Here is a 25,208-nt window from a genome sequence, read left to right as displayed (position 1 = left end):
TTTGATATTATCAATTTAATATAAAAAAAATAAGTTGAACAAATAATGCTTCCCGTTATCCAAACAAAAGAAAATATATATTTAGTCATTAGTTCAAACATTAATAACGGCACCGTTTTGGAATGGGGACGATAAATTTGACGGCGCTATTTTCGCGTTTTATATTGATTATATTCATTTAAAAAGAAAATTAAAGCTAAGCCAAGGCAATGGCGCCGGAAGAAGAAGATTCAGTGTCAATGACAGAAGATGTTCCAAAATCCACCGAAACCACAGAAACAAATCGAGCCTCAGTTGCAGCTACCATACAATCTTTGTTCGAGGGAGGTATAGAATCAACTGGTAACGAGGAGGACGGTGAAACTTCTGGTGTGCCTGATGATGGAGATCAAGAAAAGAAGCTGGAGTTCTCCAACGACTTAATACGGAGGGGAACAAAAGCTTTGGGAGAAAAAGATTTCGGCGAAGCTGCTGAGTGTTTTAGCCGTGCTTTAGAGATAAGGTTAGGGTTTTTGTTTCAACTCAATGAGGTTGGGAAACGGGAATAACTTCACAAAATCTCCACATTTCGGTGTGTTTATTAATTTTTTTGAAATATGTGAATTGCAGTTTAGTAAGTGTTAGTTGTAGTGGTAAACCCCAGCCTAGTACCGTGAATTAATTTGTTTGTTTTGTTAGGAGGGTTAGGGTTTTTGCTTGGTAAGCATACAAGGGATTTAAACTGTAGGTTGATTTTTAGTTAAACCGTGCTTAATTTTTAAGGTTGAAGCTTGGTATCACTTTTTAAGCATGTAGTGAACCATTTTGTCTTTGGTGTTTGTTAGAATAGACATGAGGTAATATGTATATATCTTTTTTTTATGAGAAAGGAATCATTTCAATATCTAGTAAGTGTTCTTCTCTCAACTGAATGTATCTGTTTTAAGTTGAGCACTTTACCTCTATGGTACGAGTTCTACTTTTGAAAATGATTTTCTAATCCTCGAAATTCTATGTCATTAGGGTTGGACTGTATGGTGAGCTTGCACCAGAGTGTCTGAATGCTTACTATCAGTATGGGCGTGCATTGCTGTACAGAGCCCAAGAGGAGGCAGATCCATTGGTTTCAGTGCCTAAAAAGGAGGATGAATTTGACGTAGGTTCTGAAAAGGATGGATCTGTTCATAATCTTGTGAATGGAGAATCTTCCACAGCTTCTGCTTCAACTAATACTCAGCTGGAAGTAAGAGAAAATGATGGTTTGTAGTTTGCTCTTACTTTTCAACTAATTAAAACAGTGTTTCATAATCTAATATATGATTTGGCTAGGGCTTACGAATGTCCTAAACAGATGCTTCAATGCATGCATGGCACACATTTATGGAAATTCATTAGTTGCTTTATCATTTGTAAAATAATGTCTGGTTTTTTATTATGAAATTGTGAGGTATTTTCTTTAATGGTTGAACCTATTTCTTCTGTCTTTCATAAAGTTGAGATGCTTGAAATTATCATGTTAATATCTAACTGTGATATATCATAACTCTGTTAAATTTGGGGTACTGAATTGAATATATGTTGAAGTAATTGGGTTTGGTAATTCAACATATGTTGGTATATCTAGCTTGTGATCAATTTTAATATTAGTTTGCCTCAATCCTAGTGTACAGTGATATATGAATCCCAGTTATGTTGGAAAATGGTTCAGGTATCAAAGAATTTCACTTTGCTTGAAGCATTTGAGTTTATTTTGGTTCCCTCAAATGTTATTTGTTTGGAAAATGATAATCTAAAATATTATACATCAGAAACCAGAATATATGTTTTCTTGTTTGTGATGTTAGAGATGAGGTCTTATCATTAGTTATCTCATTTCTATAATTCCACAAAGTGGAAGTGATATTGTTATGTTATTCCATCATGTCCTAGGTGTCACATTAAGCATATTGAAAATAATATTAGTAGTAAATATTACTGTCATCAATGGCGCTGATAACCCTTAGATTTTGAATTGAATTCTTAAAACTTGAGCATGGGTCTGAGGTCCCTGAAATTCCAACTCGTACTGATTTCCCTTCTGCCTGTATTTGATTTAATTTTCCAATGTGCGTGTGTGTGGTATCACACAGTTCTTGAGAGATCTTGAGTAAGCTATGAATAACTTAGTTTAATATGAAATGGTGGAAAATGACTTAAGTTGCTGCCAGATAATTGTTTGTATAGAGAATATTATTATTTTTTACACATGCCATTGAAAATCATCATTATCATTTTTGGAGTTATTATCTTTTCTGTATGATTCATGTCCTTTTACCATTACAGTTTCTGGTGGGAAAGGCAAGGAAGAGGACGAAGAGGGTAGTGATCAAGATGACATGGATGAAGCAGATGAAGATGAGTCTGACCTGGATTTGGCATGGAAAACACTAGATGTTGCAAGAGCAATTGCTGAAAAGCACCTCAGTGACACTTTGGAGAAAGTTGACATATTATCAACACTGGCCGAGGTGTCACTGGAAAGAGGTTTGTTAATTTTTTATGTAAATGTTTCTTTTTTCTTGGTTAATTGTGGGCAAATGATACCTGGAAGTATGTTTTTTGGACTTAATAATTGTTATGCCTTTTTGTTATACATCATCAGAGGACTTTGAAACCTCTCTTAGTGACTATCAAAATGCATTATCTATTTTGGTTCTGCTGGTTGAGCCTGACAGTCGACACATTGCTGAACTGTATCCTTTTCAATATTGGAATGCCGGTATAGATGAAAGCTGTCCAGTGATCTGCTTATTTGGTTGTCAGATGTTTTTAGATGTATGGTTTCTAGGACATATACTGATTCTGGAGCTCTTAATGTCTTTTTTTTTTGGGGAGGCATTTTCACTCAGTGACAACCTTAACTCTCTACTTTAGAAATTTTCGCATATGCTTATGTTTGGAGTTTGGCTCCAAGCCTCAGGAAGCAATTCCATATTGTGAGAAGGCTATATCAATTTGCAAGTCAAGAGTACAGCGGCTCATGAATGAATATAGGAGTCTCTCACAGACAACCTCTTCGGAAGGTTCTTCTGAGCAGTCCTCGAATAAGCCCCAAAATGATCAAATTCTGGCAGATATGAAAGCAGAGATTGATACTCTTTTGGGACTCTTAGGAGACCTAGAAAAGAAGGCATGTACAAAAGAATTTCTATTAGAAGTAACAATCAATTGTATGTTGACCTTCCTGAGTTGATAGTGCATTCTTGAAATTGCAGCATGAAGATTTGCAGCAGCTGGTCTTGAACCCCAAGTCCTTTCTCACAGAATTCCTTGCAATGGCATCTGCCAAGGGAAAAGGCAATGAGAAAGGCACATCCGCATCTGTCATTAACTCTTCGCAGATGGGTACTGCTAGCAGTGGTGGCGAATATGATTCTCCAACTGCTTCCACTGCTCACACAAATGGAGCTGCTGGTGCTGGAGTGACGCATCTAGGGACTGTAGGAAGAGGAGTAAAGCGAGTATCAATGGCCAGCGTTTCGGGAGAATCAAGTTCCACAAAGAAACCTACATTTGATCGTTCATCTGACATGGACAAGGGCGACAAAAATTGATGGTATTGTAGTTCATTGGTCCACAGTACTGACTTCAAACTAAGTAACTTTTGATGATTGATCCTCGGGAGTTTAGAAACACAACAATGCTGTCATGTTTCTTCAGCAGTAGTATAGAAACTATGGAAACAGTGACGACAATGATCATAGTGCATAGCTGCTCTCTTGTCACTGACTTATGGTTGCTTATGCAGATTTCTTTTGTCAGTCACATACCCATTTTGATGACACATGAGTGTCATCATGTGATTAGATATTACTTTATCTTTAATTTAAAATTTTCTAATCATATGATGATATATATGAAGTGTGTACTTATTTGTGTATTTCCTATAGTTTTTATTGCAAATAATAATAACCCCAAGGAATGGTTTCTTTGTAGAAGGGATATGGCTTCTTGTCTTTGGACCTATATGGCCCATTTTGGAAGGACAATATTTGGACAAGCCCATCGCTTTTATCATTTTTCTCAAGCAACAAGCAAGAAAATTATATAGACCTTTATGATTCATATTAATTAGAAATTCTAACGTAACTTGGAGACTAATTCTTTTTACTTTCAAAAATCGAAAAATAAATCCTACTTGATTTTAAATGATAATAATTCTTTTTCTTTCCTTTGAAAAAATTGGAAATTAATAAGATTTGATATTATTTAGAAATCTTAAACTAACTTGGAGACTAATTCTCCTATTTCTTGTCCAAAAAGAAAATCAAATCCTGGTCGACTATAGTTTTGCACATCTGTAAATACAGTTCAAGTCCAAGAGCCAGGCAACATGTATTTTCTTGCATCTTTTGTTGGCAAATACAATGTCTTCGGAAAATTTGATTCTAGCTCCTCGTATTTGGAAGATTAGATTTTATGATAATATCATCTACACTACTGTGACTTCTTGTGCTGCAGATGTCAATCATTGGATACATAAAACAATGCACATTCATCGTTTTAAGCTTCACAAACTCATGGTTGGCCTTGACACTGAATGGTGTCTGCCCACCAAGACTGATAAGCATCAGAAAGTAGCAATCCTGCAACTTTGTGTAGGTCACAGATGTCTCATCTTTCAGCTCTGTCATACAGATGTGATGCCTCCATCTCTTATAAATTTTCTGGGGAACAATAAGTATACTTTTGTAGGGAAAGCCGTAGGAACTGATGTCAAAAAGCTTTTTGAGGAATACGAGTTGAAAGTGGCGAAAGTTAGAGATGTTTCAGAGATGGCTGCAACAAAGTATCAGGATGAAGAACTGAAAAAACTAGGTTTAAGGACTTTAGCCTTAAAATACCTTAATATTGAATTGGACAAGAATAAACTTATCACTTTAAGTAAATGGGACAGGATGAAATTGAGCAGCAAACAAATTGCATACGCAGCGATTGATGCGTTTGTTTCTTTTCAATTAGGGGTTTACTTGAAATAGTGTTTAGAAGGAGCATCAAAGTACATATGGGGATGAATTTCTCTATTATTTTTCAACTTTTAAACAAATGAGGTACAATAATTGTTTGATCGTTTCCTGGTTAGAATTATTTGGTGGTTGTGTTTTGTATCTTTATTTTTTCAATTATTAATAAACATAATCTTCTCGCTAAATATTGCTTATTGTATTTTTAATTTCAAGTAGCAATTGATTGATATTGTAATGGGTCAAACAGTTTGGCTTCAAACTCCCCCAATTATCTGCTGTTTGACAGATCACATGGCTTGTTATTGTGTAGATTTTGAGCTTGATATGGCCTGATGTGTCACACTAAAGATAGTCCAATCCAGTCTGGTACAATCCACTGCCATGTCAAATATATTTGACATTGTTAAGAAAGAAAACAAGGAGTGGTTCAAATAGTGAGGCAGTCCTAGATTTTTTTGATCTCAAAGGTGATCCAGTTCCTTTAATTTCGTTGACTGGATGGCTCTGATAATGGCAATTCTGCTTGCAAAGATTGACTGTACTTCATCTGTTATTTGGAATTATTTAGGTGACTGCAGGATACATGTGGATCTATATAAATAAATAGAATAAATTATTTTGAGGGAACAGGTTGCTACTTTAGCAAGCAACATGACATTTTGGCCAAGAGCAAAGAGAGTGGATGAATAAACACTGAAAATAATGGAAAAAGGACAAAGGGTATATCATCCCTATTGACAAAGACGAAAGGAATGAGCTAAAAAATAGAAGAAAAGAAAGAATGTGTTTTATAGGGTAGAAAGCAAGCCATGTGAAAAATATGTGATTAAATCGGATCATTTTTTTTAAATCAAATTAATCATACTTTGATTTTAAAATATCATCAGATTAAACTTAAACTTGTATATTTTTTTGTCGTTTAAACAAATTTTTGGGATGGTTAATATCTTGACAGCCTTTATGCTAGCATAGATAAGGGTAAACATTGCATGTGCCGCTCTTGGCCCGGCGTTGTTATACCCCCAAGTTCTCAACCAGGGCATTCATCTTGCCCCTCTCCTGCAACCACTGCCACAACCACTGCCCTTCTGCTTTGGATGCCGTTGTGTTCCGCTCTTGGTGGGGCATAAATAAATATATAAATAATGAAGAGAGAGATATGTTTCTGTTGGATTCCGAGATATGCTTTCTAATTTCTAGAAAGCGAGGGGTTTCAGCCTGGTCAACATGTCAATAGTTAGAACAATAGTTAAGAATAATTTAATGTGGGCAATTGTGGTGTGACCAATCATTTGTTGGCCAACCAGCCATGTGAGATAATGGAATAATTAATAAATAATCAACGCTAACTAATGGTGTTAGTTTTGAATTATTTAGCAGTGGGTTGAGTATTATATTGAAAAAGCGAACGTCCAAATCGAAACCTATATGAGTAAGCTTTTAGTTAAAATTTATATGTTAAATTCAATGATCAATCTCACGATCACTACAATAGATTAATTAAAAGTTTGATTTTGATATATTGTTAGAAGAGATTTAAGTTTATGTCTGAGTTCTTGTTCTAATTTCGGATACAGATTATTGATCTCTTATGATTTTTTTTCTTTCTAAAACTTTTCAGGATGGCTATCAATAACACACAACCACCGATTCTTTCATCATCTTTCCTATTCTAAGCCAAATCCTGATTATCTTTCCTCTTCTTCTCTAAAAATATGTCACAAATTGCACAATTATTTCTCAATAAGAAAGAATAAATTTCATCATCATCAAAAGTGAAAAATTTACCAACTGAAGCCAACAAACACACTCGATATTTCGGTCTATGAGGGCAATTCTGATAATGGGCTGGAATTTTGTTGTTCCCAGTTGTTAAAGAAGCCAAAGTTCTTTTTTTTTTTAATTTATCTTGAAGACCTTTAGAATGCCTACAAACAGTTCTTGAAATTGTGACCATTGTTAGATGTTTGATTGCCACCCCCATTGAATTGTCTATGACCAAGTTGGACTTAAGGGCAGCCAGAGCCACACCCATAAAGCCTCAAATCTTTCCAAAACCCTACAACGTGTCACCATCTGTCCCTCAGTCTCTCTCTCTCTCTCTAAACCCTTCTCAGTGTTTCTCTTATTCTCTTATTCATCCTTTCAAATAAATCCCCTTCTCTTCAACACCCCTAAGCGAAAAATCATGGCTTGTTCATCCACAACTTAGATTCAGTTTCTAGGCTATTTGTCTTATGGTTCAAGAACGAAATGTAACGTTTAGCACAAATCTTTGAGAATTGAAACATGTCTTTAAGTCAAAAGGGTTAGGAGAACGGATTTCGAGCTTCTTAAGGCCACACTTTTACGTGAATAATGAGCAAAACAGAGAATAACAAGAGTACGCGGTAATCTAAAAGTATATTAAAATTAAATTTTTTACTTATTTTTTTAAAGATTTTCAAAAATCTTCTTAAAATATCGAAAAAAAAAAAAAAAGACACAATCTTTTCAAGGTATCTACGGTGTAAGAGAACAAAGGTAGGCAATGGAGTTACAACCAATGAGTAATAGAATATACTAATAGATTGAGATTTTAGGATGTGTATATCCTACAACCATTCTTTTTTATTTATTTGTTTGTTTGACATTTAGAGACCCATAAGTCGAAGCAAATGATTCTAAGGGCCCTCCCAATTTTACCGAACTTCTAGATAAATCAAGTAAACAATTGTGATCCACAAAACAAAAGCTCTGCCCTTGAGAAATTTTGCTTGGCCTTTTGTTGTCTTAACAGGGCATCTAGCTCTGTCTTCCTCTTCCTCTTCCTCCTCCTGTAATGATTTTTCACCAAACCACGTGACGGATGAAGTAAAAAAGTAATCTTAAAGTCGTCTTCTTTGAATGATTTCAGTTGAAAGCCACAGACATTTTTCAGAAGATTCTTCTTCCATCGTAATCATAACCTCCACCCTTGCTAATCATTATATTTGTTTAATCCAGCTCAATTATTTCATAATTATCCTCACATATAGCCCATCATTCCTGCCATGCCCCATCTTAATCTTCCCATCATACTACATGTCATTTTCACCTTCCACTCACACAACACCACGACGTAAGATTTATTTATACCATTAAAATAAAGCAAAGGAGTATTATCCATCCAAGATTTAATATAATGGTAAATATATTTTTATAAAATTTTAAATATTTAAATATTTATTTATAAATTAATTATTTTTTTAAAATAAAAATAAAATTATTATTTTATCATTAAATTTTAAAAATTTATATAATTTTTTTTTAAATTTTAAAATCTTTTTTTTTATTTTTTAATAATCTATTCTAATTAAATTATTTTCTTTTTTTATTATCAATAATGGATGATAACACTTTATTAACATAATTTGTTGATAATGATAACTTCGTCTAGACAATAAACCAGAAGACGATGTTCGTTTGGGTCTTAACTGCTAAATCTCTCTTTACTTAATGAAACGCCAATCTGATGGCCGTACAATTTTGAAATTTATAGAACCGTCTAGACTTCCCCTATTTATTGCCATTAATGTGGCCATTAATACAGGGAGTGGGGGCAACAAAAGGGTAGATAAAATTGCTATAAATGATAATGTTCTGTTCAGACCTAAATTTCAAACAAGCAAGTCTAGATTAACAAGATACCAATATTAAATGGTTCAAAATTTTCAGCCGTTGAATTATGAACCGTAAGATTATTTACTTCATGTGGATCATGTGCTGCAAGTCTTAGTATTTATGGACCCCAATAGTCCTGTCCTGGACCGTTTTGCCCTTGTGCAATTCGCAACATTTCCTACGCAACATGGAATTTCGCCAACTTAATCTGGACCATTGTACTGACCCGGCTCCTGCCCAGATACTTTATTCCCACTTAATTTTTGGACCTATCGCGTGAGATTCTTAAATATGTTTACTTAGTTTTCAGACAATCCACCTCAATGTTTGGTAATTACATAATCCTTAAAAATTAAACATAATAGGTAAATTAAATTATATTACGTTGAATTCAAAGATAATAATTTTTATTTTTTTAATATAAATAATTAATTATCAAGATACATACATGTAAAAATAAGAATGAATAAAGAGAGTTTAAATATTTTAATCCTTGTTTTTATAATAAAAATATTTTCTTATCTTTACCATATCCCCAATACAAGGATCTGTCCTTTTCCTGTAGAGAAATTTTCTCTCTTTTTTTTTTTAGAAAAATATTTTCTGCACTTTCTCCTCTCTATTTTTATTAAAACAATAATAAAATATTTATTAAATATTTTATTATATTTATAATAATTTAAAATTTTTAAGGGTATACAAAAGTTTTAAAAAATTATAAAAAAATGAAAAGAAGAAATTGACCACAGATATATTCATCTCTATCTTGTCTTTTCTTTGATTATATAAATTTTAATTGTCCCTTTTTTTAATCTTTATCCAAAAATTCTCTTTCTATCAACAAAAGATAAGTTGAAGACTCATTTTTAAAAATGGAATTGTCATCCCTCCATACACCGAGGAAAAACCCAAATGTTAAATAAAGTGGAATGACGAGGGCGAAAGCGAAACACCAGTTGGCAAGCAATGAGTTGTTTATTGGTCATTAGCGTCGATTTTCTGTATATAATAAGGTCATATTTTGAACCTTGTTGACGTCTGCCAGAGGGAGTGGTTGAGATTTTTCAAATAAAGATAAAGAAATTTTATTGTAAAGCAATTATAATAAATAATCATATGATCCCTTTTTCGAAATGGGTTCAGGCTTTCGTTTGTCCCTTCCCACTGGTTTTCTGATTCCACAACCCATTTTTCTTCTCTCTTTCTTTTATATTAAACTCAACCATACCATTCATTCACTTTACCCATCCAAATTCTTTAGGGTTTCTATGGATCTGAACTAGTTTCTGATTAGAGAACACAAGAATGTCTGAGAAAATGGCTGCCGAGAAGCCCACGACTAGCTCTGCCTCTGCCTCTGCTTCTAAAGGCCAAGCATGGTAACACGACTACTCAACAACACAACTTTAGTTCTCTTCTTCTGTTTTCTTGTACTTACATTCTCAACTCTAACTAAACTTCGTTGACGATTTTCTTCAAGGTTTTGTACTACTGGTTTACCTAGTGACATTGTGATCGAAGTCGACGATATGACCTTTCATCTTCACAAAGTCAGTCCTCTCCCTTTATTGTGTTCAACCCTGTAATTACTTTCGTTTTACTAACAACAGTTTTTTTTTTTTTTTTTGGGTGGTTTAGTTTCCTCTAATGTCCAAGAGTCGAAAGCTTCACCAAATGATAACCGAACAAGAAACAAATCCTTCAACCAGTATAGTAAGAGAAGAGGCAGCACGAACTGAAATCGAAGAAGAAGAAGAAGAAATTACCTGCAACATCAGTTTCCCTGACTTCCCGGGAGGATCAGAAACCTTCGAGATGGTGGCCAAGTTCTGTTATGGTGTTAAAATGGAGCTCTCCTCTTCTACGGTGGCGCCTCTGCGATGCGCTGGAGAGTATCTCGAAATGACTGAAGACTACGCCGAAGATAACCTTATATCCAAGACGGAGAGGTATTTCGCTCAATCCGTTTTCAAGAGCTTAAAGGAGTCAATTAAATGCTTGAAATCCTGCGAAAAGGTCATCTCATTAGCGGAGAGTTTAAACATTATCCACAGATGTATAAACTCAATTGTTTCAAGAGCTTCATCTGCAGATCCCGCTTTGTTTGGCTGGCCGGTTACTGAAGGCGGAGGAACTTCAAATCAAGGTTTATGGAACGGAATCGAAAACGGTCTACGAAGAAGAGGCGCAAAACTCTCAGAATCTCACTCCTGGTTTGAAGATCTCTCGCTCTTGAGCTTGTCTCTGTTTAAGCGCTTAATGAATGCAATGAAAGAGGGAGATCTGAGTCAGGAAATTATTGAAAGCTGCTTAATGCATTACGCTAAAAAGTACATTCCAGGCTTATCAAGAGCAAGCAGAAAGCCGAGTTCATCCTCAACAATACATTCAGAGACTGAACAGAGAGAGCTATTAGAAACCGTAATTGTTAATCTTCCTTTAGAGAAGAGCGCTGCTGCCGCGTCAACAACCGCAACGAGGTTTTTATTCGGTTTACTTAGAGCTGCTAATATACTAAACGCATCCGAATCCTGTCGTTCTGCCTTAGAGAAGAAAATCGGATCTCAGCTCGATCAAGCCACACTTGATGATCTGCTAATCCCTAGCTATTCCTATCTGAACGAAACTCTGTATGACGTTAATTGCATTGAAAGAATTTTAGGTTACTACTTGGAGGGATTGCAAATTCAACAAAATCAGGACGAAACTGCAAGATCTCCGCCGTTAATGCTCGTCGGTAAATTGTTCGACGGTTATCTCTCAGAGATCGCATCTGATACTAATCTCAAACCGGACAAATTCTACAATTTAGCAACCTCTCTTCCCGATCAAGCTAGACTCTTCGACGACGGACTTTATAGAGCTGTGGATCTTTATCTTAAGGTTAAAAGATCGCTATAAGATCCTAATATTTTATTTTCATAAATTAAGTACGTATCTCAAGCTAATTTTATTTTTATAGGCGCATCCGTGGTTACCGGAGGCGGAGCGTGAAAAGATTAGCGGAATAATAGACTGCCAGAAGCTGACACTAGAGGCGTGCACACACGCGGCGCAGAATGAGCGTTTACCTGTAAGAGCGGTGGTTCAGGTTTTGTTTTTTGAGCAGTTACAGTTACGCCACGCCATTGCAGGCACTCTATTGGCGGCAGAGACGGCGCCACAGGAATTGGGGAGAACGTCAGGATTAAGGCAGGAGGAGGAGGAGGCAGAGGTAGAAGCAAAAGAAGAGGAAGTAGTTGGTGGAGAGGCGAGTGGAAGTGCCACGTGGAGAGCAGCAGTGAGGGAGAACCAAGTGCTACGGTTGGATATGGATAGCATGAGGACGCGGGTGCATCAGCTAGAAAGGGAGTGTTCGACGATGAAGAAGGTGATCGAGAAGATCGAAAAGAAGGGTGGTCCAGGTGGCGGTTGGAGAGAGTCAGTGAATAGGAAGTTTGGGTGTAAGTTCAAAACACAGGTCTGTGATTCACACGAACAAACGGTTGTGGACAACAGAAAGGGACGGCAACACCAGCGCCAACAACAGTAGACCTTCAATTGCTTTTTAATGCGGTGTACACTGCACATGTACTCCCTACAATTTAATTTAAAGGAAATAAAATTGAATTAGATGATGTTAAATATTTAATTAAAACGTATTAGAAAATCTTAATCTGAAATTAACATTTTTTAAAATCTCTCTCTTTAGAAGTAGAATTGCCTACGAATAATTTCGAGTTTCTATAAAGTTAGAGCCCACTGGCACTGCCATCTGTTGTGGCAGACAGGCAGCAGCTGAGACGGGGCTTTTTTTATTGATTTTGAAGAGGTACATGTAAGAAGAAATTAGAAGCATCACAAGATTATTGTTGCCCTTGTGATTTTCACCCTTTTGTCATGAAGCGGACAACGATTATACCTTGTATCAGGCCGGAGTTACCTATATAATTAGGTAATTAAAAATAAAATAATATTTAATTATATTATAAAATATTATTATATATATATATAATTATTTATATAATTTTATTATTATAACATACCCATCATAATTATTTTAAAAAAAAAATCAACCCTTAATTGACTAACTTAGTAAACACAAAAGTCTAAGTGAATTTTCATATTAAGTTTAAAGTAATGTTATATATATAAATAATGATATATTATATATTATTGAATAATTAAAAATTAAAAATAAAATAAAATTTAATTGTATGATGATATATTATTGTTGGTATATAAAATTATATAAATATTATTATTATTAAGTTTATTAGTAAAACTATAATAAATTTATATGTATCTATTTTAAATTAATGATAAAATAATATTTAATCATGTAATCACATATAAATATATATTTATTAATATACTTAAAATTAATTAATATAATATTATTCTTAAAATTATATATATCTAAATAGATATATATTTAATATGTATTATTAAGTGTTATCAGTTCAATTATAAGATTTGACATTTGGATAACCATTGCAGTATTTCTAAAGATTTTCTTTTTGATGGGGAAATTGTTGATTGGTTTTGGGTAGGAGGAGAGTGCGTGACTTTGATGGTAATGATATTTTTTTTAATTTTAATAAGATCATGATATATGGGTAATTGACATTTTTAAACTAATTTTTTTAATTTCACAAAATAGAAAGAATTAGTAATTTAGTGTCAAACAAAACAATTTTTATAACAGAATTAGATAAAAACGAGTAAATAACATTTTCAAATTTATAACAAAAAAAATATTGTTTTATTGAAGCTTAGATGGGTAATAGTCATTCCGTTTTTCAAACAACTAAAACTAAGGTAGATATGACATTGAATCATGTAAACTTAGTAATCAACGCAACTTATGTTTTTTTTGGTATAGTCTAACCATGATATGACTTGTGAATATGATAGGCGAAGTCGAAGTCTCAAGGAAAGGCTTGTGAGCTAGTTTGATATGCTTACAAAAATTATAAAATTTAATTTTTGGTAAGTCGATCTACCAAAAAAACGCACAAAGGCATAAACTATAATGTTGTGGGTTGTATCCTAGACCTTCAAATTTTGTAAATTGACATGATCCGTCAAGACACTATTTGTGAGCCTTGGCTTGACAAGTAGGGGTATTTAAGATTTATTAACTGAATCAATTTGATAATTTTCTGAATAGAATCAAATTTTTTGTTTGAAAAAAATTGTAAACCAAAATCGAACTAATTTAAAGATTAATTAATTTCGAATCAAATCAAATTTTTGGTTAAGCAATTTTGAATCGAATTTTAAAAAATAATCTCATTTTATTAAAATTTTTTAATTTTTATTTTAAAATTGATTTAATATTTTATTAATTTCTTTTTTTTTAATTGATTTGCTAGGCTAGCCTATTTAAAAAAATAAATAAATCCGTAATTAAATTAAAAAATCAGTTTTCCACTTTTTTAAGTCAATGATCAAAAACTTTTTTAAATAATTTATTTTTTAATTCAATTTATAATTTAAAAATGTATTAAATTTAATTGTCAGATAATTTGAAGCACCTCTATTGGAAAGGCTGCCGCCACCGGCTCGACACCTCTAAACCAAGGCAAACATTGTGTCAGGGAGCCAGGTAACTTCATTCCTTGTCCACGTGTCCATGACTGACATTGAAAAAAATAAAAAAACAGTTGGGATCCGGAATTTCGCCCCCAATCTTTCACATTCACCAAGGGAGTGATCTCAAACCACGGGGCCCTTCACAGTTGCTCATTCATAATATTAGTAATTTCACACCATCATCTTGGCTGTCCTTAGATAACCCTCTTGCCTTGCCCTCTCAATTCTCATTTATTTCCTTGTAGATATACTCTGCTTTTTCTGGGTTGGATTGTGTTTCAGATCTGAGAAAAAGATGGGGAGGATGGATTATCTGGCAATGAAAACTGACGATCAGGTTGCTGCTGACTTGATCAACTCTGATATCAATGAGCTTAAGCTTGCTGCAAAGAATCTGTTTAACCATGCAACTAAACTTGGTGGTCTTGGCTTCGGAACCTCTTTTCTCAAATGGGTTGCCTCCTTTGCTGCTATGTGAGTATTCTTAACTTGTGTGTCAATTATCGTGTTGTCGTTTTGATACATTGTGGGAGGTCAGCATATGATAGTGTTATTTTAAATGATTGTTTTGAAGGATTAATGGACTCAGCAAAGCATATGATGTTTAGCTTTGTTTTGAGATCTCACCTTCCTGTCAAAGTCAAAAATTAAACAAAGTGAATAAATGCCGTTTGTTTGTCTACCTTTCCTACTGTTCTTAAAAGTCAGATCTTTTTTAAATTTTGCTCTCATATCTAATTGGCTGGCTTTAATGTTTATTTGTTCAATCATCAGAAGTTTGATAGGAGATTATTTTATCGGTTATAAGGTTGACCCCAATGAAAAACTATTAATTTATTGGTTAACATTTTTTCACTTTCAGTTGGTTTATTTGGTGTTAATAAATATAAAGCATCCTTCTTCAGCTTAGAGTTGAATGAAAATTGAAGTAAATTCTACAAATCCTGAAAAAAAAATAACGGGTGAGGAAAGAGATAATTTGTTAATGTTATGATCAATCACATGACAAAAATTGCAACAATGTCTGTTGGGGAGAAATAGTTAATTCGGATCCAAGCTGGCAATGCTGAATATGTCTGTGGGTGGTCTTCTAGCATATGAACAATTTTGGGGTGAAATCTTTGTAAAATTTTGAGACCTCAAATCATTATCTCCTTGTAAAGTGATCATAATTGAATTTTGGGTTGTAGATATACTAATGTGTAACTGTGAAAGTGTGAATGCTTATATTAAATATACTTCAGGTTGGACTGATTACGAATATTACCCTACACCTCCTGGCAACTCAATATGGGATACTGGGGTCACGTAGATTGTAAAACTTGGTGCCATGACACTTCATCTAGAATTTCTCCATTGATTAGCAAAGATTTGGTTCATCCTGTCATAAATTTCTGCTTCTGAAGAGGAAAATATTTCATTTCATGCTTGTTGGATAGTGTTATTGTTAAATTTAATCTGATATACTCATCCCATGTTCAGCCATCAAAAGGGAAAAATCTTTCTTTGATCATCTTCCTATTTTCTTCCTCTATCTTCAGTCCCAAGATGGAATGAGAAAGAAAGAGAAGCAGAACGAGTTATCACTGGCCTTTATGAAGTGTACTTTTTTTGAATTTTGTTAAGATCTGTGCTGACATTTCTTCTCAGTTTGTGGTTTTTCTTAATTATCCTTATTCTTTGATTCCAAAATCTGGGTCAAACACCATTTCATCTAGAATTCCCTTTGTTGCTATTCCACATTGTTGATGTATTTGAGCTCTGTATTTCTCATAAAATATAATGTTCTGTTTAACCAATTGGCATATTTTGTAATTAATAACTTACTCTCTTAAATGTTACTGCAGTTACTTGTTGATATTGGATCGAACAAACTGGAGAACAAACATGCTGACTGCACTTTTAATTCCATATATATTCTTCAGTCTTCCATCAGTACTGTTCAACTTTTTTAGGTGATAATCTTTATTCTCACTGCAGTTTCGTTTATAATCTGCCATTATCTTCTTCAGAACATAACTTTTCTCTTTTGCAATTCGATTTCGTAGAGGAGAGGTTGGAAGATGGATTGCTTTCATTGCAGTTGTACTGAGACTTTTCTTCCCAAGGCATTTCCCAGGTTTGCTCAACTCACTGCACTTTTTTCCCTTACTCTTCTTTTCTTTTGCAGCAGTTTTATCTCTGTTCACTTTCTTCCATTATTTATTCTCACCCGTTTGACCTTTAAAGATAGCATGTTAACTTTCTTGCACAGCCCAAGTTTCCCGTATCACTTAATTCTCATAATCATTGTTGTGATTCTCTATCTGACGGCTGATTTTTTACTCAGTTTCTGCATTGTATATTTGAAACTTGGTGTTTTATACTTTGGTAATTTGTAAGTATAATTTGCAATCACTTTCAGGAAAAGGATTTCTTGCATAGTCTGAGTTTTTCATATCACTTGGATTTTTATGATCATTGTTATATCATTCCTAACCCAAGGCTGATTATATATATATATTTTTGTTATTCAATTTTTACATCATTTCATACTTGGTCTTGTCATTCTGTGTAACTTGTAATTCACATTCACTAATGCAAAAAGAATTTTCTCACAAGATTTTGACTGTGCTATTTGGCATAAATTTATTCATGCTTACTCCAGATGGAGCACATGTATGTCTGGTTGCCTCATCAATGATAACATTTTGTTTTCCCCATGAACCCATCTTCTATATACAATGCCATTTTCATTATTTGGGCACACTACTTTCAAATCTATGATGTTCAAAAGACTGTTGTAAAAATCCTGAATGTATAAGCACCAATAATCCCGAATACTTGCAAGGGGTATGCCTCTGATTACAGTTTGATTCTTCATGGTTAATCTAATGATCTTATCGATTGGTGATGCTTACTTTGCAGACTGGCTGGAGATGCCAGGATCATTGATCCTTCTTCTGGCTGTGGCACCAAGTTTCTTTGCAGTAACGTTGAAGAACAGCTGGGTTGGTGTTTTAATATGTCTACTTATTGGTTGTTACCTATTGCAAGAGCATATTCGAGCATCGGGTGGATTCAGAAATTCCTTCACTCAAACTCATGGAATATCAAACACTGTTGGCATTATCCTTCTGTTGGTGTATCCTGTGTGGGCACTGGTGCTCCACTTTATCTAGGTTCTCTTAAAAAGTTTCAAGAGTGTTGCAATGTGTTTCCTCCACAACTTTGAGCAAAACATACTACTTACAAATGCATGTAAGCAAGTATTTCAAGACCTTAATGGTCGATGGTCATCACATTAGTCTAATATAGTGTCTGTATGTGAAGTTGTGCAATTGTTACAATGAAATGGGCAACTGCATGGGAAATTTGTTGTTGTGCTATTAAGGATTTTTTTATTGAACATTTTGTTTTTAACATTGTGTTAACTCTTTTGTAATGTAAAATTGATGATGCCAACAAAAATGTATTAAAAAAGAAAAAGAAGGCCTAGCCTAGGCTTAGGTGGCAGCCGGTCAGGTTGTGTTATGCCAAGTCAAAAATGGTAAGATCCAATGTGGTATGAGTTGTATCGTGGCAAGACTTATAAAAATATGGGTTGTTTGAACCCACCAAACCTCAAGGCTCAATACATAGTCAGTGACACGATGACCGTGTCTGTTGGATTTTTGCTGGCGAGCACAAAAAACATAAATTTTTTGGCCATGTTGTATTGGTCTACATGCCTTCCCATAAGGCCTTGATGCGGCCCGTATTATTTACAAACCGTGCCCAATTTTTATGGGTCGTGTCTGCCTCCTCTAGCCTAGGCCCACTGAAACTTGGGAATACTGTGGATGGTATAGTTGTAAATTAATGAGATTCTGTGGGTAATTTTGTAGATCAAAACCCTAAACCTAAAACGAAACTCAACGGCCTTTCGGCCTATAAAAGCCAATCAACAGAAGCGCTGCTTCATCTTTCGCCCTCATACGCCTCTCAGGTTCCTAATGGGTCTTGTTTTACAGAATTTTTCCCAAAATTTCAATTTTTTATTTTAAATTTATAGTTTTACTCGTCAATGATGATGAGAACATAATCATATGATGATGATGGAGGAGGAAGGTTTCTCGGTGATGAACGAAAATGATGACGAGTCCGATTCTTTCCATTCTCTAAATCGTGACGACAAATCGAGGCATTTGTCTGAGAGAACTTCAAACCCTCATCATCATTTCTTTTGTTCTTTTATGAAACATAAATTAAATCTGTTGATTTTGGTGTTCATAAATTATTTGGGCATTATGATGATTTGTTTACCGTCTGATTTCTATATGACGAATCAATTACCTCCTACTCATTCTGAATGCCTGCTAATCATTACCCATTTTAAGCTAAGTAATTAGTTCTCTTAATCCAAAATTTAACCTTGTATTAACGCCTCAACCCTTTTCTATTGGTTCTATTGCCCTAGAGGGTAGTTCCATTTAACTCGACTTACAGTTTTAATTGTTTTTGGTGTAGTTGAACCATCACAGGAGAGAAACAGGGTGCAGCGATGATGAGAAACAGTTTTACTCTGTAATATGTAGAGGGGTTTTCAAGCACTTTTGAGCTGCCCCTTCATTGCGGTTCTAGGATGCCATGGAAGCTTGAAATAACAGTTCAGATTGAAGAAGATTGAGTAAAGAAAGTGGATTTTCTCATTCAATTAATTTAAAAGATGAAAGTAATTTATCAAAGAGCTGTACATAATGGATTTTCACTTTTCACTTGCCCTTTCCCCTTGAATTTCACCTTTTAAAACTCAATCCAAAAAGATCACAAGTCTAATGTTTCATTAAAATTAAGAACACATCCAAACTAAACTAAGAAGAGGCAAATTCCCCTAGGTTGTAAAGCCAAAGCTTATGATCAATCAAAACCAAGGAAAATCCTACATCTAGTGTATAATTTAAGTTTTGTAGAAGTAAAATTTTATGTGTTTTATACTTCGGAGTTAACAAAACTAATAGACTAATAGAGCGAGTGAAAGACTAAGAATAGAATTTTTGTCATTTATGCGAAACTCATTGATGCTAAAGAAGGTTTGAATTTAAGGTTTTGTCATATAATCACTATAATTGACATGACCTATTATGTTAGGAGGCTGGGTTGTGCCTAGGCCAAAACTAGGAAAATAGCAAAGAAGTTCTTTTATGGGGTAATAGCTATCATCAATCAAAACCAGAAAAATTCTTTCTCGTGGTAACCACTCGTAGATGCGCGTAAGATTTTATTTGTTTCGCATCAAGAAAAAAATAATGGAAAAATCATATTAATTTTTTAAAGATGCAAAAAGACTATGTGCTACCACCTGGTCATGTGTTTTATTACCTTCCAAAAATCCTGAATGTGGAAAAACAATTTGACAATCTTTTTGGGTTATTAAATATATATAATATATTTAAAAAAACACAGAAGAAAGTGGCCTATTAGCTCAGTTGGTTAGAGCGTGGTGCTAATAACGCCAAGGTCGCAGGTTCGAGACCTGCATGGGCCAATTAGATTTTTTCTTAATTTAAAATTATATTTGTTTTGTAATAATTTAATATCCCAAATGCAAATGTGATATCCTCGGTTAATTAATATAGTTTAAGTCAAATGCAAATGAAATGTTACCGTGTGGCCCATCTTCTCGGTTTGGAGTGTGGTGTTAACGATGCAAAGGTAGCAGATTCGAGATCCATATAATCCAATTGATTTTATATATTTTTTTCCACGTGGCAGACCGTGAAAGCAGAAATCTTCTATCCCAAATGCAAATATGATTTTTCCACGTGGCAGACGATAAAGCACCATGAAAGCAGAAATATTTGCTTCAATCAGCCAATAGGAAGAAGCCTTATCCTATCTCTTATCCTAAGCTGCACCACAGCCACCAACAAGCTGTCACTCCCTCTACTTACAAAACAACATTTTTTTGTTTCTCAGGATAGCAAGAAGTAACAGAGGGAGGAAGATGGCAGCCTCACTACAAGCCGCGGCTACGCTCATGCAACCCACTAGGGTGGGTGTCGCTCCTTTTCGCCAGTTGAGGTCTTCTCAAAGCGTTTCAAAGGCTTTTGGTGTGGATTCAGCTGGTGCTAGGCTCACTTGCTCTTTGCAGACTGACTTAAAGGACTTGGCACATAAATGTTTTGATGCAACCAAAATCGCTGGCTTTGCCCTTGCCACTTCTGCTCTTGTCGTTTCGGTCTGTTACCTATCTCTTACTCCTTTATCTTTTTGATACAAAGTATTAATACCATCAAGTGAATTATTTTTCGTGGGAATCTCATCAATTATTGTTTCGTTTTCTGGGTTTATCATTTTATCTATGTATGTGGGTTGCTACTTGTTTTGTAAGTTCATATGACACTTAATTAATGGGATTACTTTACGTGCTGTTACCTAACCATTCAAAGTATCTAAATCCAAAGATGCTCATGCTGCAATGCATTCACTCATTGTCCATTTTGAGGCTTTTTTTTTTTTTTGTTTAGTCTAGATTATATGTTGATGCATGAGTTTATCATATTTGGAGAGTAGATACATAGATTTATTCGTTCAAATTCAGTGACAGAGCACACTGTCATTTTAATGACAATCATTAGCTAGTAAAAGTTGCTTAGTAGCGCTATATGTTTATATTTTTTAGTACATAATTTAGTATAAAAATGATATGTTATTATGTAATTGAATGTTAATTTTATTCTTAATTCAAAATTATTTAACCACCTAGTGATATATCATATGTGTGTGTAATTATGTACTCAAAAGTGTATAGATACAGTTTTATTGAAAGTTGTTTAATAGATTTTTGTCTGGAGCAGAACTCATTAAGTTTTAACTGGGTACACACATTTTGAAGCAATATTTACTTTGTTTTGATGTCAATCATTCGGATAAACCATGCAGATTGCGATAGGGTTCAATATAGTGTCCAATGAAATGGTGATTAAGATGACCTCTTGAAATGATTTTTACTTTTTTCCTCAGGGAGCAAGTGCTGAGGGTGTTCCAAAGAGGCTAACCTATGATGAAATCCAAAGCAAAACATACATGGAAGTAAAGGGAACAGGAACTGCTAACCAGTGCCCAACAATTGAAGGTGGTGTTGACTCATTTGTCTTCAAGCCAGGCAAATACCAAGCCAAGAAGTTCTGTTTAGAACCCACTTCATTCACCGTCAAGGCTGAGGGTGTGAACAAGAATGCCCCACCAGAATTCCAAAAAACCAAGCTCATGACGCGTCTTACCTACACTCTTGACGAGATTGAAGGCCCTTTTGAAGTCTCTCCTGATGGCAATGTCAAATTTGTTGAGAAGGATGGTATTGACTATGCTGCAGTGACAGTTCAGCTGCCTGGTGGCGAACGAGTCCCCTTTCTTTTCACCATCAAAGAGCTGGTGGCATCAGGCAAACCTGAAAGCTTTGGGGGAGAGTTTCTTGTCCCATCCTACAGGGGATCATCTTTCTTGGACCCAAAGGGCAGGGGTGGTTCAACCGGCTATGAAAATGCTGTTGCATTGCCTGCTGGAGGCAGAGGAGATGAGGAAGATCTCCGGAAGGAGAACATCAAGACCTTTGAATCTTCAAAAGGAAAAATCATCCTGAGTGTAACCAAGAGCAAGCCAGAGAGTGGAGAGGTTATTGGAGTTTTTGAGAGCGTTCAGCCATCTGATACTGATATGGGGGCAAAGGTTCCAAAGGAAGTGAAGATCCAAGGCATTTGGTATGCTCAGCTTGAGTCATAAGGCTTTTCTTATATGCATGTACTTAATCCTTGTTTCAGATTTTGATATATGTTAAAGTTGTTGCTAAACTTTTCTGTGACCAATCGAGAAGCACTCTTGTTTGTATATTATCTTAACTTTTTCATAGTAATGTTGTAAAATTTCATCTCCAGGCCTCATTCTTAGGCAGTAGTGGATCTAGGTAACCAATGTTGATATATCCAGGCCTCTATTCATCCCAGACAGCATCACAATGTTGATGCAGAAAATACATTTAGCTCTGGATATTATGGAATGAAAAGGCCTAATGATTGGAATTGTGTTCCTAAAGATGCAAAACTTTTTGAATATTTGTTGGGGCCTTTTTTTTTCTCAAAGCGAATTGCAAGAATCAATTGCTACTCTTCAATCTCTGGATTGTGGATACAACAAATTTCAACTGTTCAGCAGAGCAGCTAGATGTAGAGATGAAAACGGAGAGGGACGAGTTCAAATACCTTATTCTTGCAAGCTTATTATTGGAGTAGGGAAGCCATTCCTCAAAAGATATCTTTTCATTCACTTTCTCAGCACAAATATACGTCTAAACATGAATAACTTCCTTTCCTACATCTTCACGGCCGTACCAATTCCTAGGGGTAAAATTACCGTTTTATCCTCATGATCCTTTTTGCATGGTTGACCAATACGACTTATCTTATATGTCATAAATGATCGTATGTATTCAAAGTTTCTAAACTCTCAAATATACGAGCATATATTTAGACGAAAATCACTTATTTTCCATATTTAACTATTTTCTAAGCCATTATCAAAATTTAAACATAAAATGACCAAATTAGCCCTGAATCATACTTATAAGTCTTACATAACGGTAAAAATTACATGTACCTTCAGTATTATAATTAAAATTGATATTCTCCTCAAACATTGATTTTTCAATGTGAATATCATCAATTCCATCATTACAGGCAAAAACACCCCAATTTAAAACTTTTTCTTTATTTTCACTCACGTAATTCTCTCTAGTTTCCAATATATTGACATTGTATATATCCGACATCTCTTCCTTATTAACATCTTGATTGATATTTAACTCATCATATTCAACTTTTTGTTAACATCTCGATTATTACATCATAATATAATTGTTGAACATCAATATCGGTGGTTTCAAGAAATTTATTTCTTGATTTAAGGATATTTTCATTTAAACTGAAATCTATTCTCTCAACTACTAAATTAATGTTAAAACTTTACCAGAAAAATATTATTTCACTCGTCACTATCATTTTTGAGTTTGAAATACATTTCAAACTTATCAAATGAATTCAACCGATAAAAAAAATATTCACAATCTTTAAATAAATAAAAATTTGAGTAATGTCCAAATAAATATCAAATTTTATTTTTCAATTTCAAAATCATGATGTTGGAATCCAAACGAAAGTGTGAATATTAGAACTCTCAAAAGTTTGTAGGGTTTGATTGTGACAATGATTCTTAAAAAAAAGGATTAACTTTAATATAAAAGGATGTAAGGATATTTTACTATTTAATTTTTGATATAGTTATCAATATTTTATAATATATCGTATATATTATATGATATAATATAATACAAATAAAAAATAATATGTATAATAAGATGTATAATAATTAATATGATATAGTAAGTATATCATATAATATAATATGTATCTTATAATATGATATATATTATCAATACAAATTAATATATTTTTTTGAGAAAATGATAATATAATAAAATAGTATATAAAAATTTTTAAATTTTTAAATCTGTTTATGATATTTTTTAAAATGATGATGTATCAATTATTTTTTAATTATTTTATTTTTTAAAAATTATTTCATATAATATGATGTAATATTTAATACATAATATATAAAATTAAAACTCTCTGGATTATACCTGTGTAACTTTGGGAAAGTTGTTAAATTTTTATTGGCCGCTTAATTTCGATCATTAATTTGATATCAGATCAGACGAGAAATGGCAAGAATTTAATAATAAGGTGGCTGACAAGAACAAAGTGTAAAAGAAATAGAGAAACCGTGACCATTAATCAACATGTCTATTGTCTACATTCATTTGCTTTGACATCCAATCAATCAAAGAAAGGACTTGCATGTGTCAACCCCTTTGGTATTGCTCCAAATTTCTCTGCTTACCTTAAATTTTACTCTGATAGTGTCGGTGCCTCAATTTAAGCTTTGACATGAACCTCTGACACGGGCTTACCATGGAGGAAGAAGAACTGCCAGGAGCAATGGGCACCAGCGCCAGTCTGGCTTTGCGATTGGGTCAGATAATTTTCTCCTCTGCATCGCTTCTTTTTATGAGTTTTCATGTTGAGTTCTACAGCTACACTTCTTACTGGTAATTATATTCCTACTCTGTTTCTTTTTTATCCTGTTTCAGATTCATGATTGACTCTTCATCATCGTAATAATGAAATACAGTAAGTCACTTGTTTACAAATTAACTAATCATGAATGAAATTTGAGGTCAACTGCCCCATTTTTGTTGGGAAAAAAAAACCAGATTCATAGTGTGATACAAAGTTTCAAAATTTTGTGAAAAAAAAAAAAGAAGTTTTCATACGATGTTTTATTGGGAATTGAAGTACCTCTTTCAGGGGAGATTCCTGAAAATTTTATTGTAATTTGTGTTATTGATTATGAAATTTTTGCAGTTACTTGGTTTCAGTCATGGGTTTGGTGATTCCATGGAGTATGGCACTGGCACTACTAGATGCCTATTCAATCTTCCTAAAATCTTTACCCCGTCGACCAAGAATTATGTTGATAGTCATTATAGGAGATTGGGTAATGTTACTTTCCTGTTTTGTTCATATTTTCTTGATATCCTTTTCCATTACTTGATGGAAGAAATGGATTCCATTCAGGTTTTGTCATTTCTGTCGTTAGCTGGAGCGTGTTCAACAGCTAGTGTCACAGAGCTCTTGATTGAAGCTGGTGAGGCGTATTGCCCTTTTAAGTTGTGCAGAAGATATCAACTGTCTGCTGCCACCGCTTTCTTCTCTTGGTTTCTATCATTTGGCTCTAGTCTCTTCAATCTTTGGCTCCTCCCTTCTTTGTACCCGTCACCACCCTATATATAGAATCGACATAGGCAATTCTTGACCCAAGTGTTTAATCGGAAATGTATAGTAATTGTGCTGTACATCTACTACAACTCTTAAATGTAAAATCTTGCTATGCTGCTTGCCTGCATTTTCTTGAGGAAAGAATAGCAAT

General features: G+C 34.2%; 6 protein-coding genes, 1 long non-coding RNA gene and 3 other non-coding genes across 10 annotated transcripts; all 10 read left to right on the top strand.

Annotated features, from left to right (window-relative positions):
- Positions 1-164: 164 nt before the first annotated feature.
- LOC123198513 (NASP-related protein sim3) lies at positions 165-3,956 on the top strand. The gene is made up of 6 exons (XM_044613196.1): positions 165-502; positions 1,003-1,238; positions 2,302-2,502; positions 2,621-2,711; positions 2,893-3,148; positions 3,234-3,956. Exons 1-6 carry the CDS (start codon positions 210-212, stop codon positions 3,570-3,572), a joined length of 1,416 nt encoding a protein of 471 aa, XP_044469131.1. The 5' UTR covers positions 165-209; the 3' UTR covers positions 3,573-3,956.
- A 429-nt stretch (positions 3,957-4,385) lies between these two features.
- LOC123199551 (Werner Syndrome-like exonuclease) lies at positions 4,386-4,997 on the top strand. The gene has a single exon (XM_044614585.1). The coding sequence runs from the start codon at positions 4,386-4,388 to the stop codon at positions 4,995-4,997; it is 612 nt and encodes a 203-aa protein (XP_044470520.1).
- Positions 4,998-9,658: 4,661 nt separating this feature from the next.
- Positions 9,659-12,244, top strand: LOC123199458 (BTB/POZ domain-containing protein At5g66560-like). Its single transcript, XM_044614470.1, has 4 exons — positions 9,659-10,006; positions 10,108-10,177; positions 10,266-11,510; positions 11,590-12,244. Exons 1-4 carry the CDS (start codon positions 9,933-9,935, stop codon positions 12,157-12,159), a joined length of 1,959 nt encoding a protein of 652 aa, XP_044470405.1. The 5' UTR covers positions 9,659-9,932; the 3' UTR covers positions 12,160-12,244.
- A 2,025-nt stretch (positions 12,245-14,269) lies between these two features.
- LOC123198583 (cold-regulated 413 plasma membrane protein 2-like) lies at positions 14,270-17,606 on the top strand. The gene is made up of 4 exons (XM_044613294.1): positions 14,270-14,678; positions 16,052-16,159; positions 16,253-16,323; positions 17,112-17,606. The coding sequence occupies exons 1-4, from the start codon at positions 14,500-14,502 to the stop codon at positions 17,363-17,365; spliced, it is 612 nt and encodes a 203-aa protein (XP_044469229.1). The 5' UTR covers positions 14,270-14,499; the 3' UTR covers positions 17,366-17,606.
- A 548-nt stretch (positions 17,607-18,154) lies between these two features.
- LOC123199587 lies at positions 18,155-19,126 on the top strand. Its single transcript, XR_006498389.1, has 2 exons — positions 18,155-18,566; positions 18,693-19,126. It is a non-coding gene; the product is annotated as an uncharacterized LOC123199587 (long non-coding RNA).
- LOC123199848 lies at positions 18,297-18,383 on the top strand. The gene has a single exon (XR_006498451.1). It is a non-coding gene; the product is annotated as a small nucleolar RNA SNOR75 (small nucleolar RNA).
- On the top strand, positions 18,465-18,534 carry LOC123199838. Its single transcript, XR_006498444.1, has one exon. It is a non-coding gene; the product is annotated as a small nucleolar RNA Z105 (small nucleolar RNA).
- Positions 19,127-19,636: 510 nt separating the features above from the next.
- On the top strand, positions 19,637-19,710 carry TRNAI-AAU. Its single transcript has one exon. It is a non-coding gene; the product is annotated as a tRNA-Ile (tRNA).
- A 376-nt stretch (positions 19,711-20,086) lies between these two features.
- LOC123199415 (oxygen-evolving enhancer protein 1, chloroplastic) lies at positions 20,087-22,098 on the top strand. The gene is made up of 2 exons (XM_044614415.1): positions 20,087-20,403; positions 21,189-22,098. The coding sequence occupies exons 1-2, from the start codon at positions 20,170-20,172 to the stop codon at positions 21,945-21,947; spliced, it is 993 nt and encodes a 330-aa protein (XP_044470350.1). The 5' UTR covers positions 20,087-20,169; the 3' UTR covers positions 21,948-22,098.
- Positions 22,099-23,978: 1,880 nt separating this feature from the next.
- On the top strand, positions 23,979-25,184 carry LOC123198562 (CASP-like protein ARALYDRAFT_485429). Its single transcript, XM_044613258.1, has 3 exons — positions 23,979-24,327; positions 24,644-24,776; positions 24,857-25,184. Exons 1-3 carry the CDS (start codon positions 24,191-24,193, stop codon positions 25,070-25,072), a joined length of 486 nt encoding a protein of 161 aa, XP_044469193.1. The 5' UTR covers positions 23,979-24,190; the 3' UTR covers positions 25,073-25,184.
- The last annotated feature ends 24 nt before the right edge of the window (positions 25,185-25,208 follow it).

This window comes from Mangifera indica, chromosome 16 (assembly GCF_011075055.1).
Source record: "Mangifera indica cultivar Alphonso chromosome 16, CATAS_Mindica_2.1, whole genome shotgun sequence".
Classification (NCBI taxonomy): Eukaryota; Viridiplantae; Streptophyta; class Magnoliopsida; order Sapindales; family Anacardiaceae; genus Mangifera; species Mangifera indica.
The sequence above is the reverse complement of the archived record's forward strand: the minus strand, read 5'-3'. Positions and strand labels throughout refer to the sequence as shown.

Excerpts from the sequence above, each read along its gene's own strand:
- LOC123198513 (XM_044613196.1), top strand. The coding sequence starts at position 210 with ATGGCGCCGGAAGAAGAAGATTCAGTGTCAATGACAGAAGATGTTCCA. Across the intron at positions 503-1,002 it reads AGCCGTGCTTTAGAGATAAG|GGTTGGACTGTATGGTGAGC; the intron begins GTTAGGGTTTTT and ends CTATGTCATTAG. Across the intron at positions 2,712-2,892 it reads AGTCGACACATTGCTGAACT|AAATTTTCGCATATGCTTAT; the intron begins GTATCCTTTTCA and ends TCTCTACTTTAG.
- LOC123199551 (XM_044614585.1), top strand. The coding sequence starts at position 4,386 with ATGTCTTCGGAAAATTTGATTCTAGCTCCTCGTATTTGGAAGATTAGA.
- LOC123199458 (XM_044614470.1), top strand. The coding sequence starts at position 9,933 with ATGTCTGAGAAAATGGCTGCCGAGAAGCCCACGACTAGCTCTGCCTCT. Across the intron at positions 10,007-10,107 it reads GCTTCTAAAGGCCAAGCATG|GTTTTGTACTACTGGTTTAC; the intron begins GTAACACGACTA and ends ATTTTCTTCAAG. Across the intron at positions 10,178-10,265 it reads TGACCTTTCATCTTCACAAA|TTTCCTCTAATGTCCAAGAG; the intron begins GTCAGTCCTCTC and ends TGGGTGGTTTAG.
- LOC123198583 (XM_044613294.1), top strand. The coding sequence starts at position 14,500 with ATGGGGAGGATGGATTATCTGGCAATGAAAACTGACGATCAGGTTGCT. Across the intron at positions 14,679-16,051 it reads GTTGCCTCCTTTGCTGCTAT|TTACTTGTTGATATTGGATC; the intron begins GTGAGTATTCTT and ends ATGTTACTGCAG. Across the intron at positions 16,160-16,252 it reads GTACTGTTCAACTTTTTTAG|AGGAGAGGTTGGAAGATGGA; the intron begins GTGATAATCTTT and ends TCGATTTCGTAG.
- LOC123199415 (XM_044614415.1), top strand. The coding sequence starts at position 20,170 with ATGGCAGCCTCACTACAAGCCGCGGCTACGCTCATGCAACCCACTAGG. Across the intron at positions 20,404-21,188 it reads CTTCTGCTCTTGTCGTTTCG|GGAGCAAGTGCTGAGGGTGT; the intron begins GTCTGTTACCTA and ends TTTTTTCCTCAG.
- LOC123198562 (XM_044613258.1), top strand. The coding sequence starts at position 24,191 with ATGGAGGAAGAAGAACTGCCAGGAGCAATGGGCACCAGCGCCAGTCTG. Across the intron at positions 24,328-24,643 it reads TACAGCTACACTTCTTACTG|TTACTTGGTTTCAGTCATGG; the intron begins GTAATTATATTC and ends AAATTTTTGCAG. Across the intron at positions 24,777-24,856 it reads TAGTCATTATAGGAGATTGG|GTTTTGTCATTTCTGTCGTT; the intron begins GTAATGTTACTT and ends GATTCCATTCAG.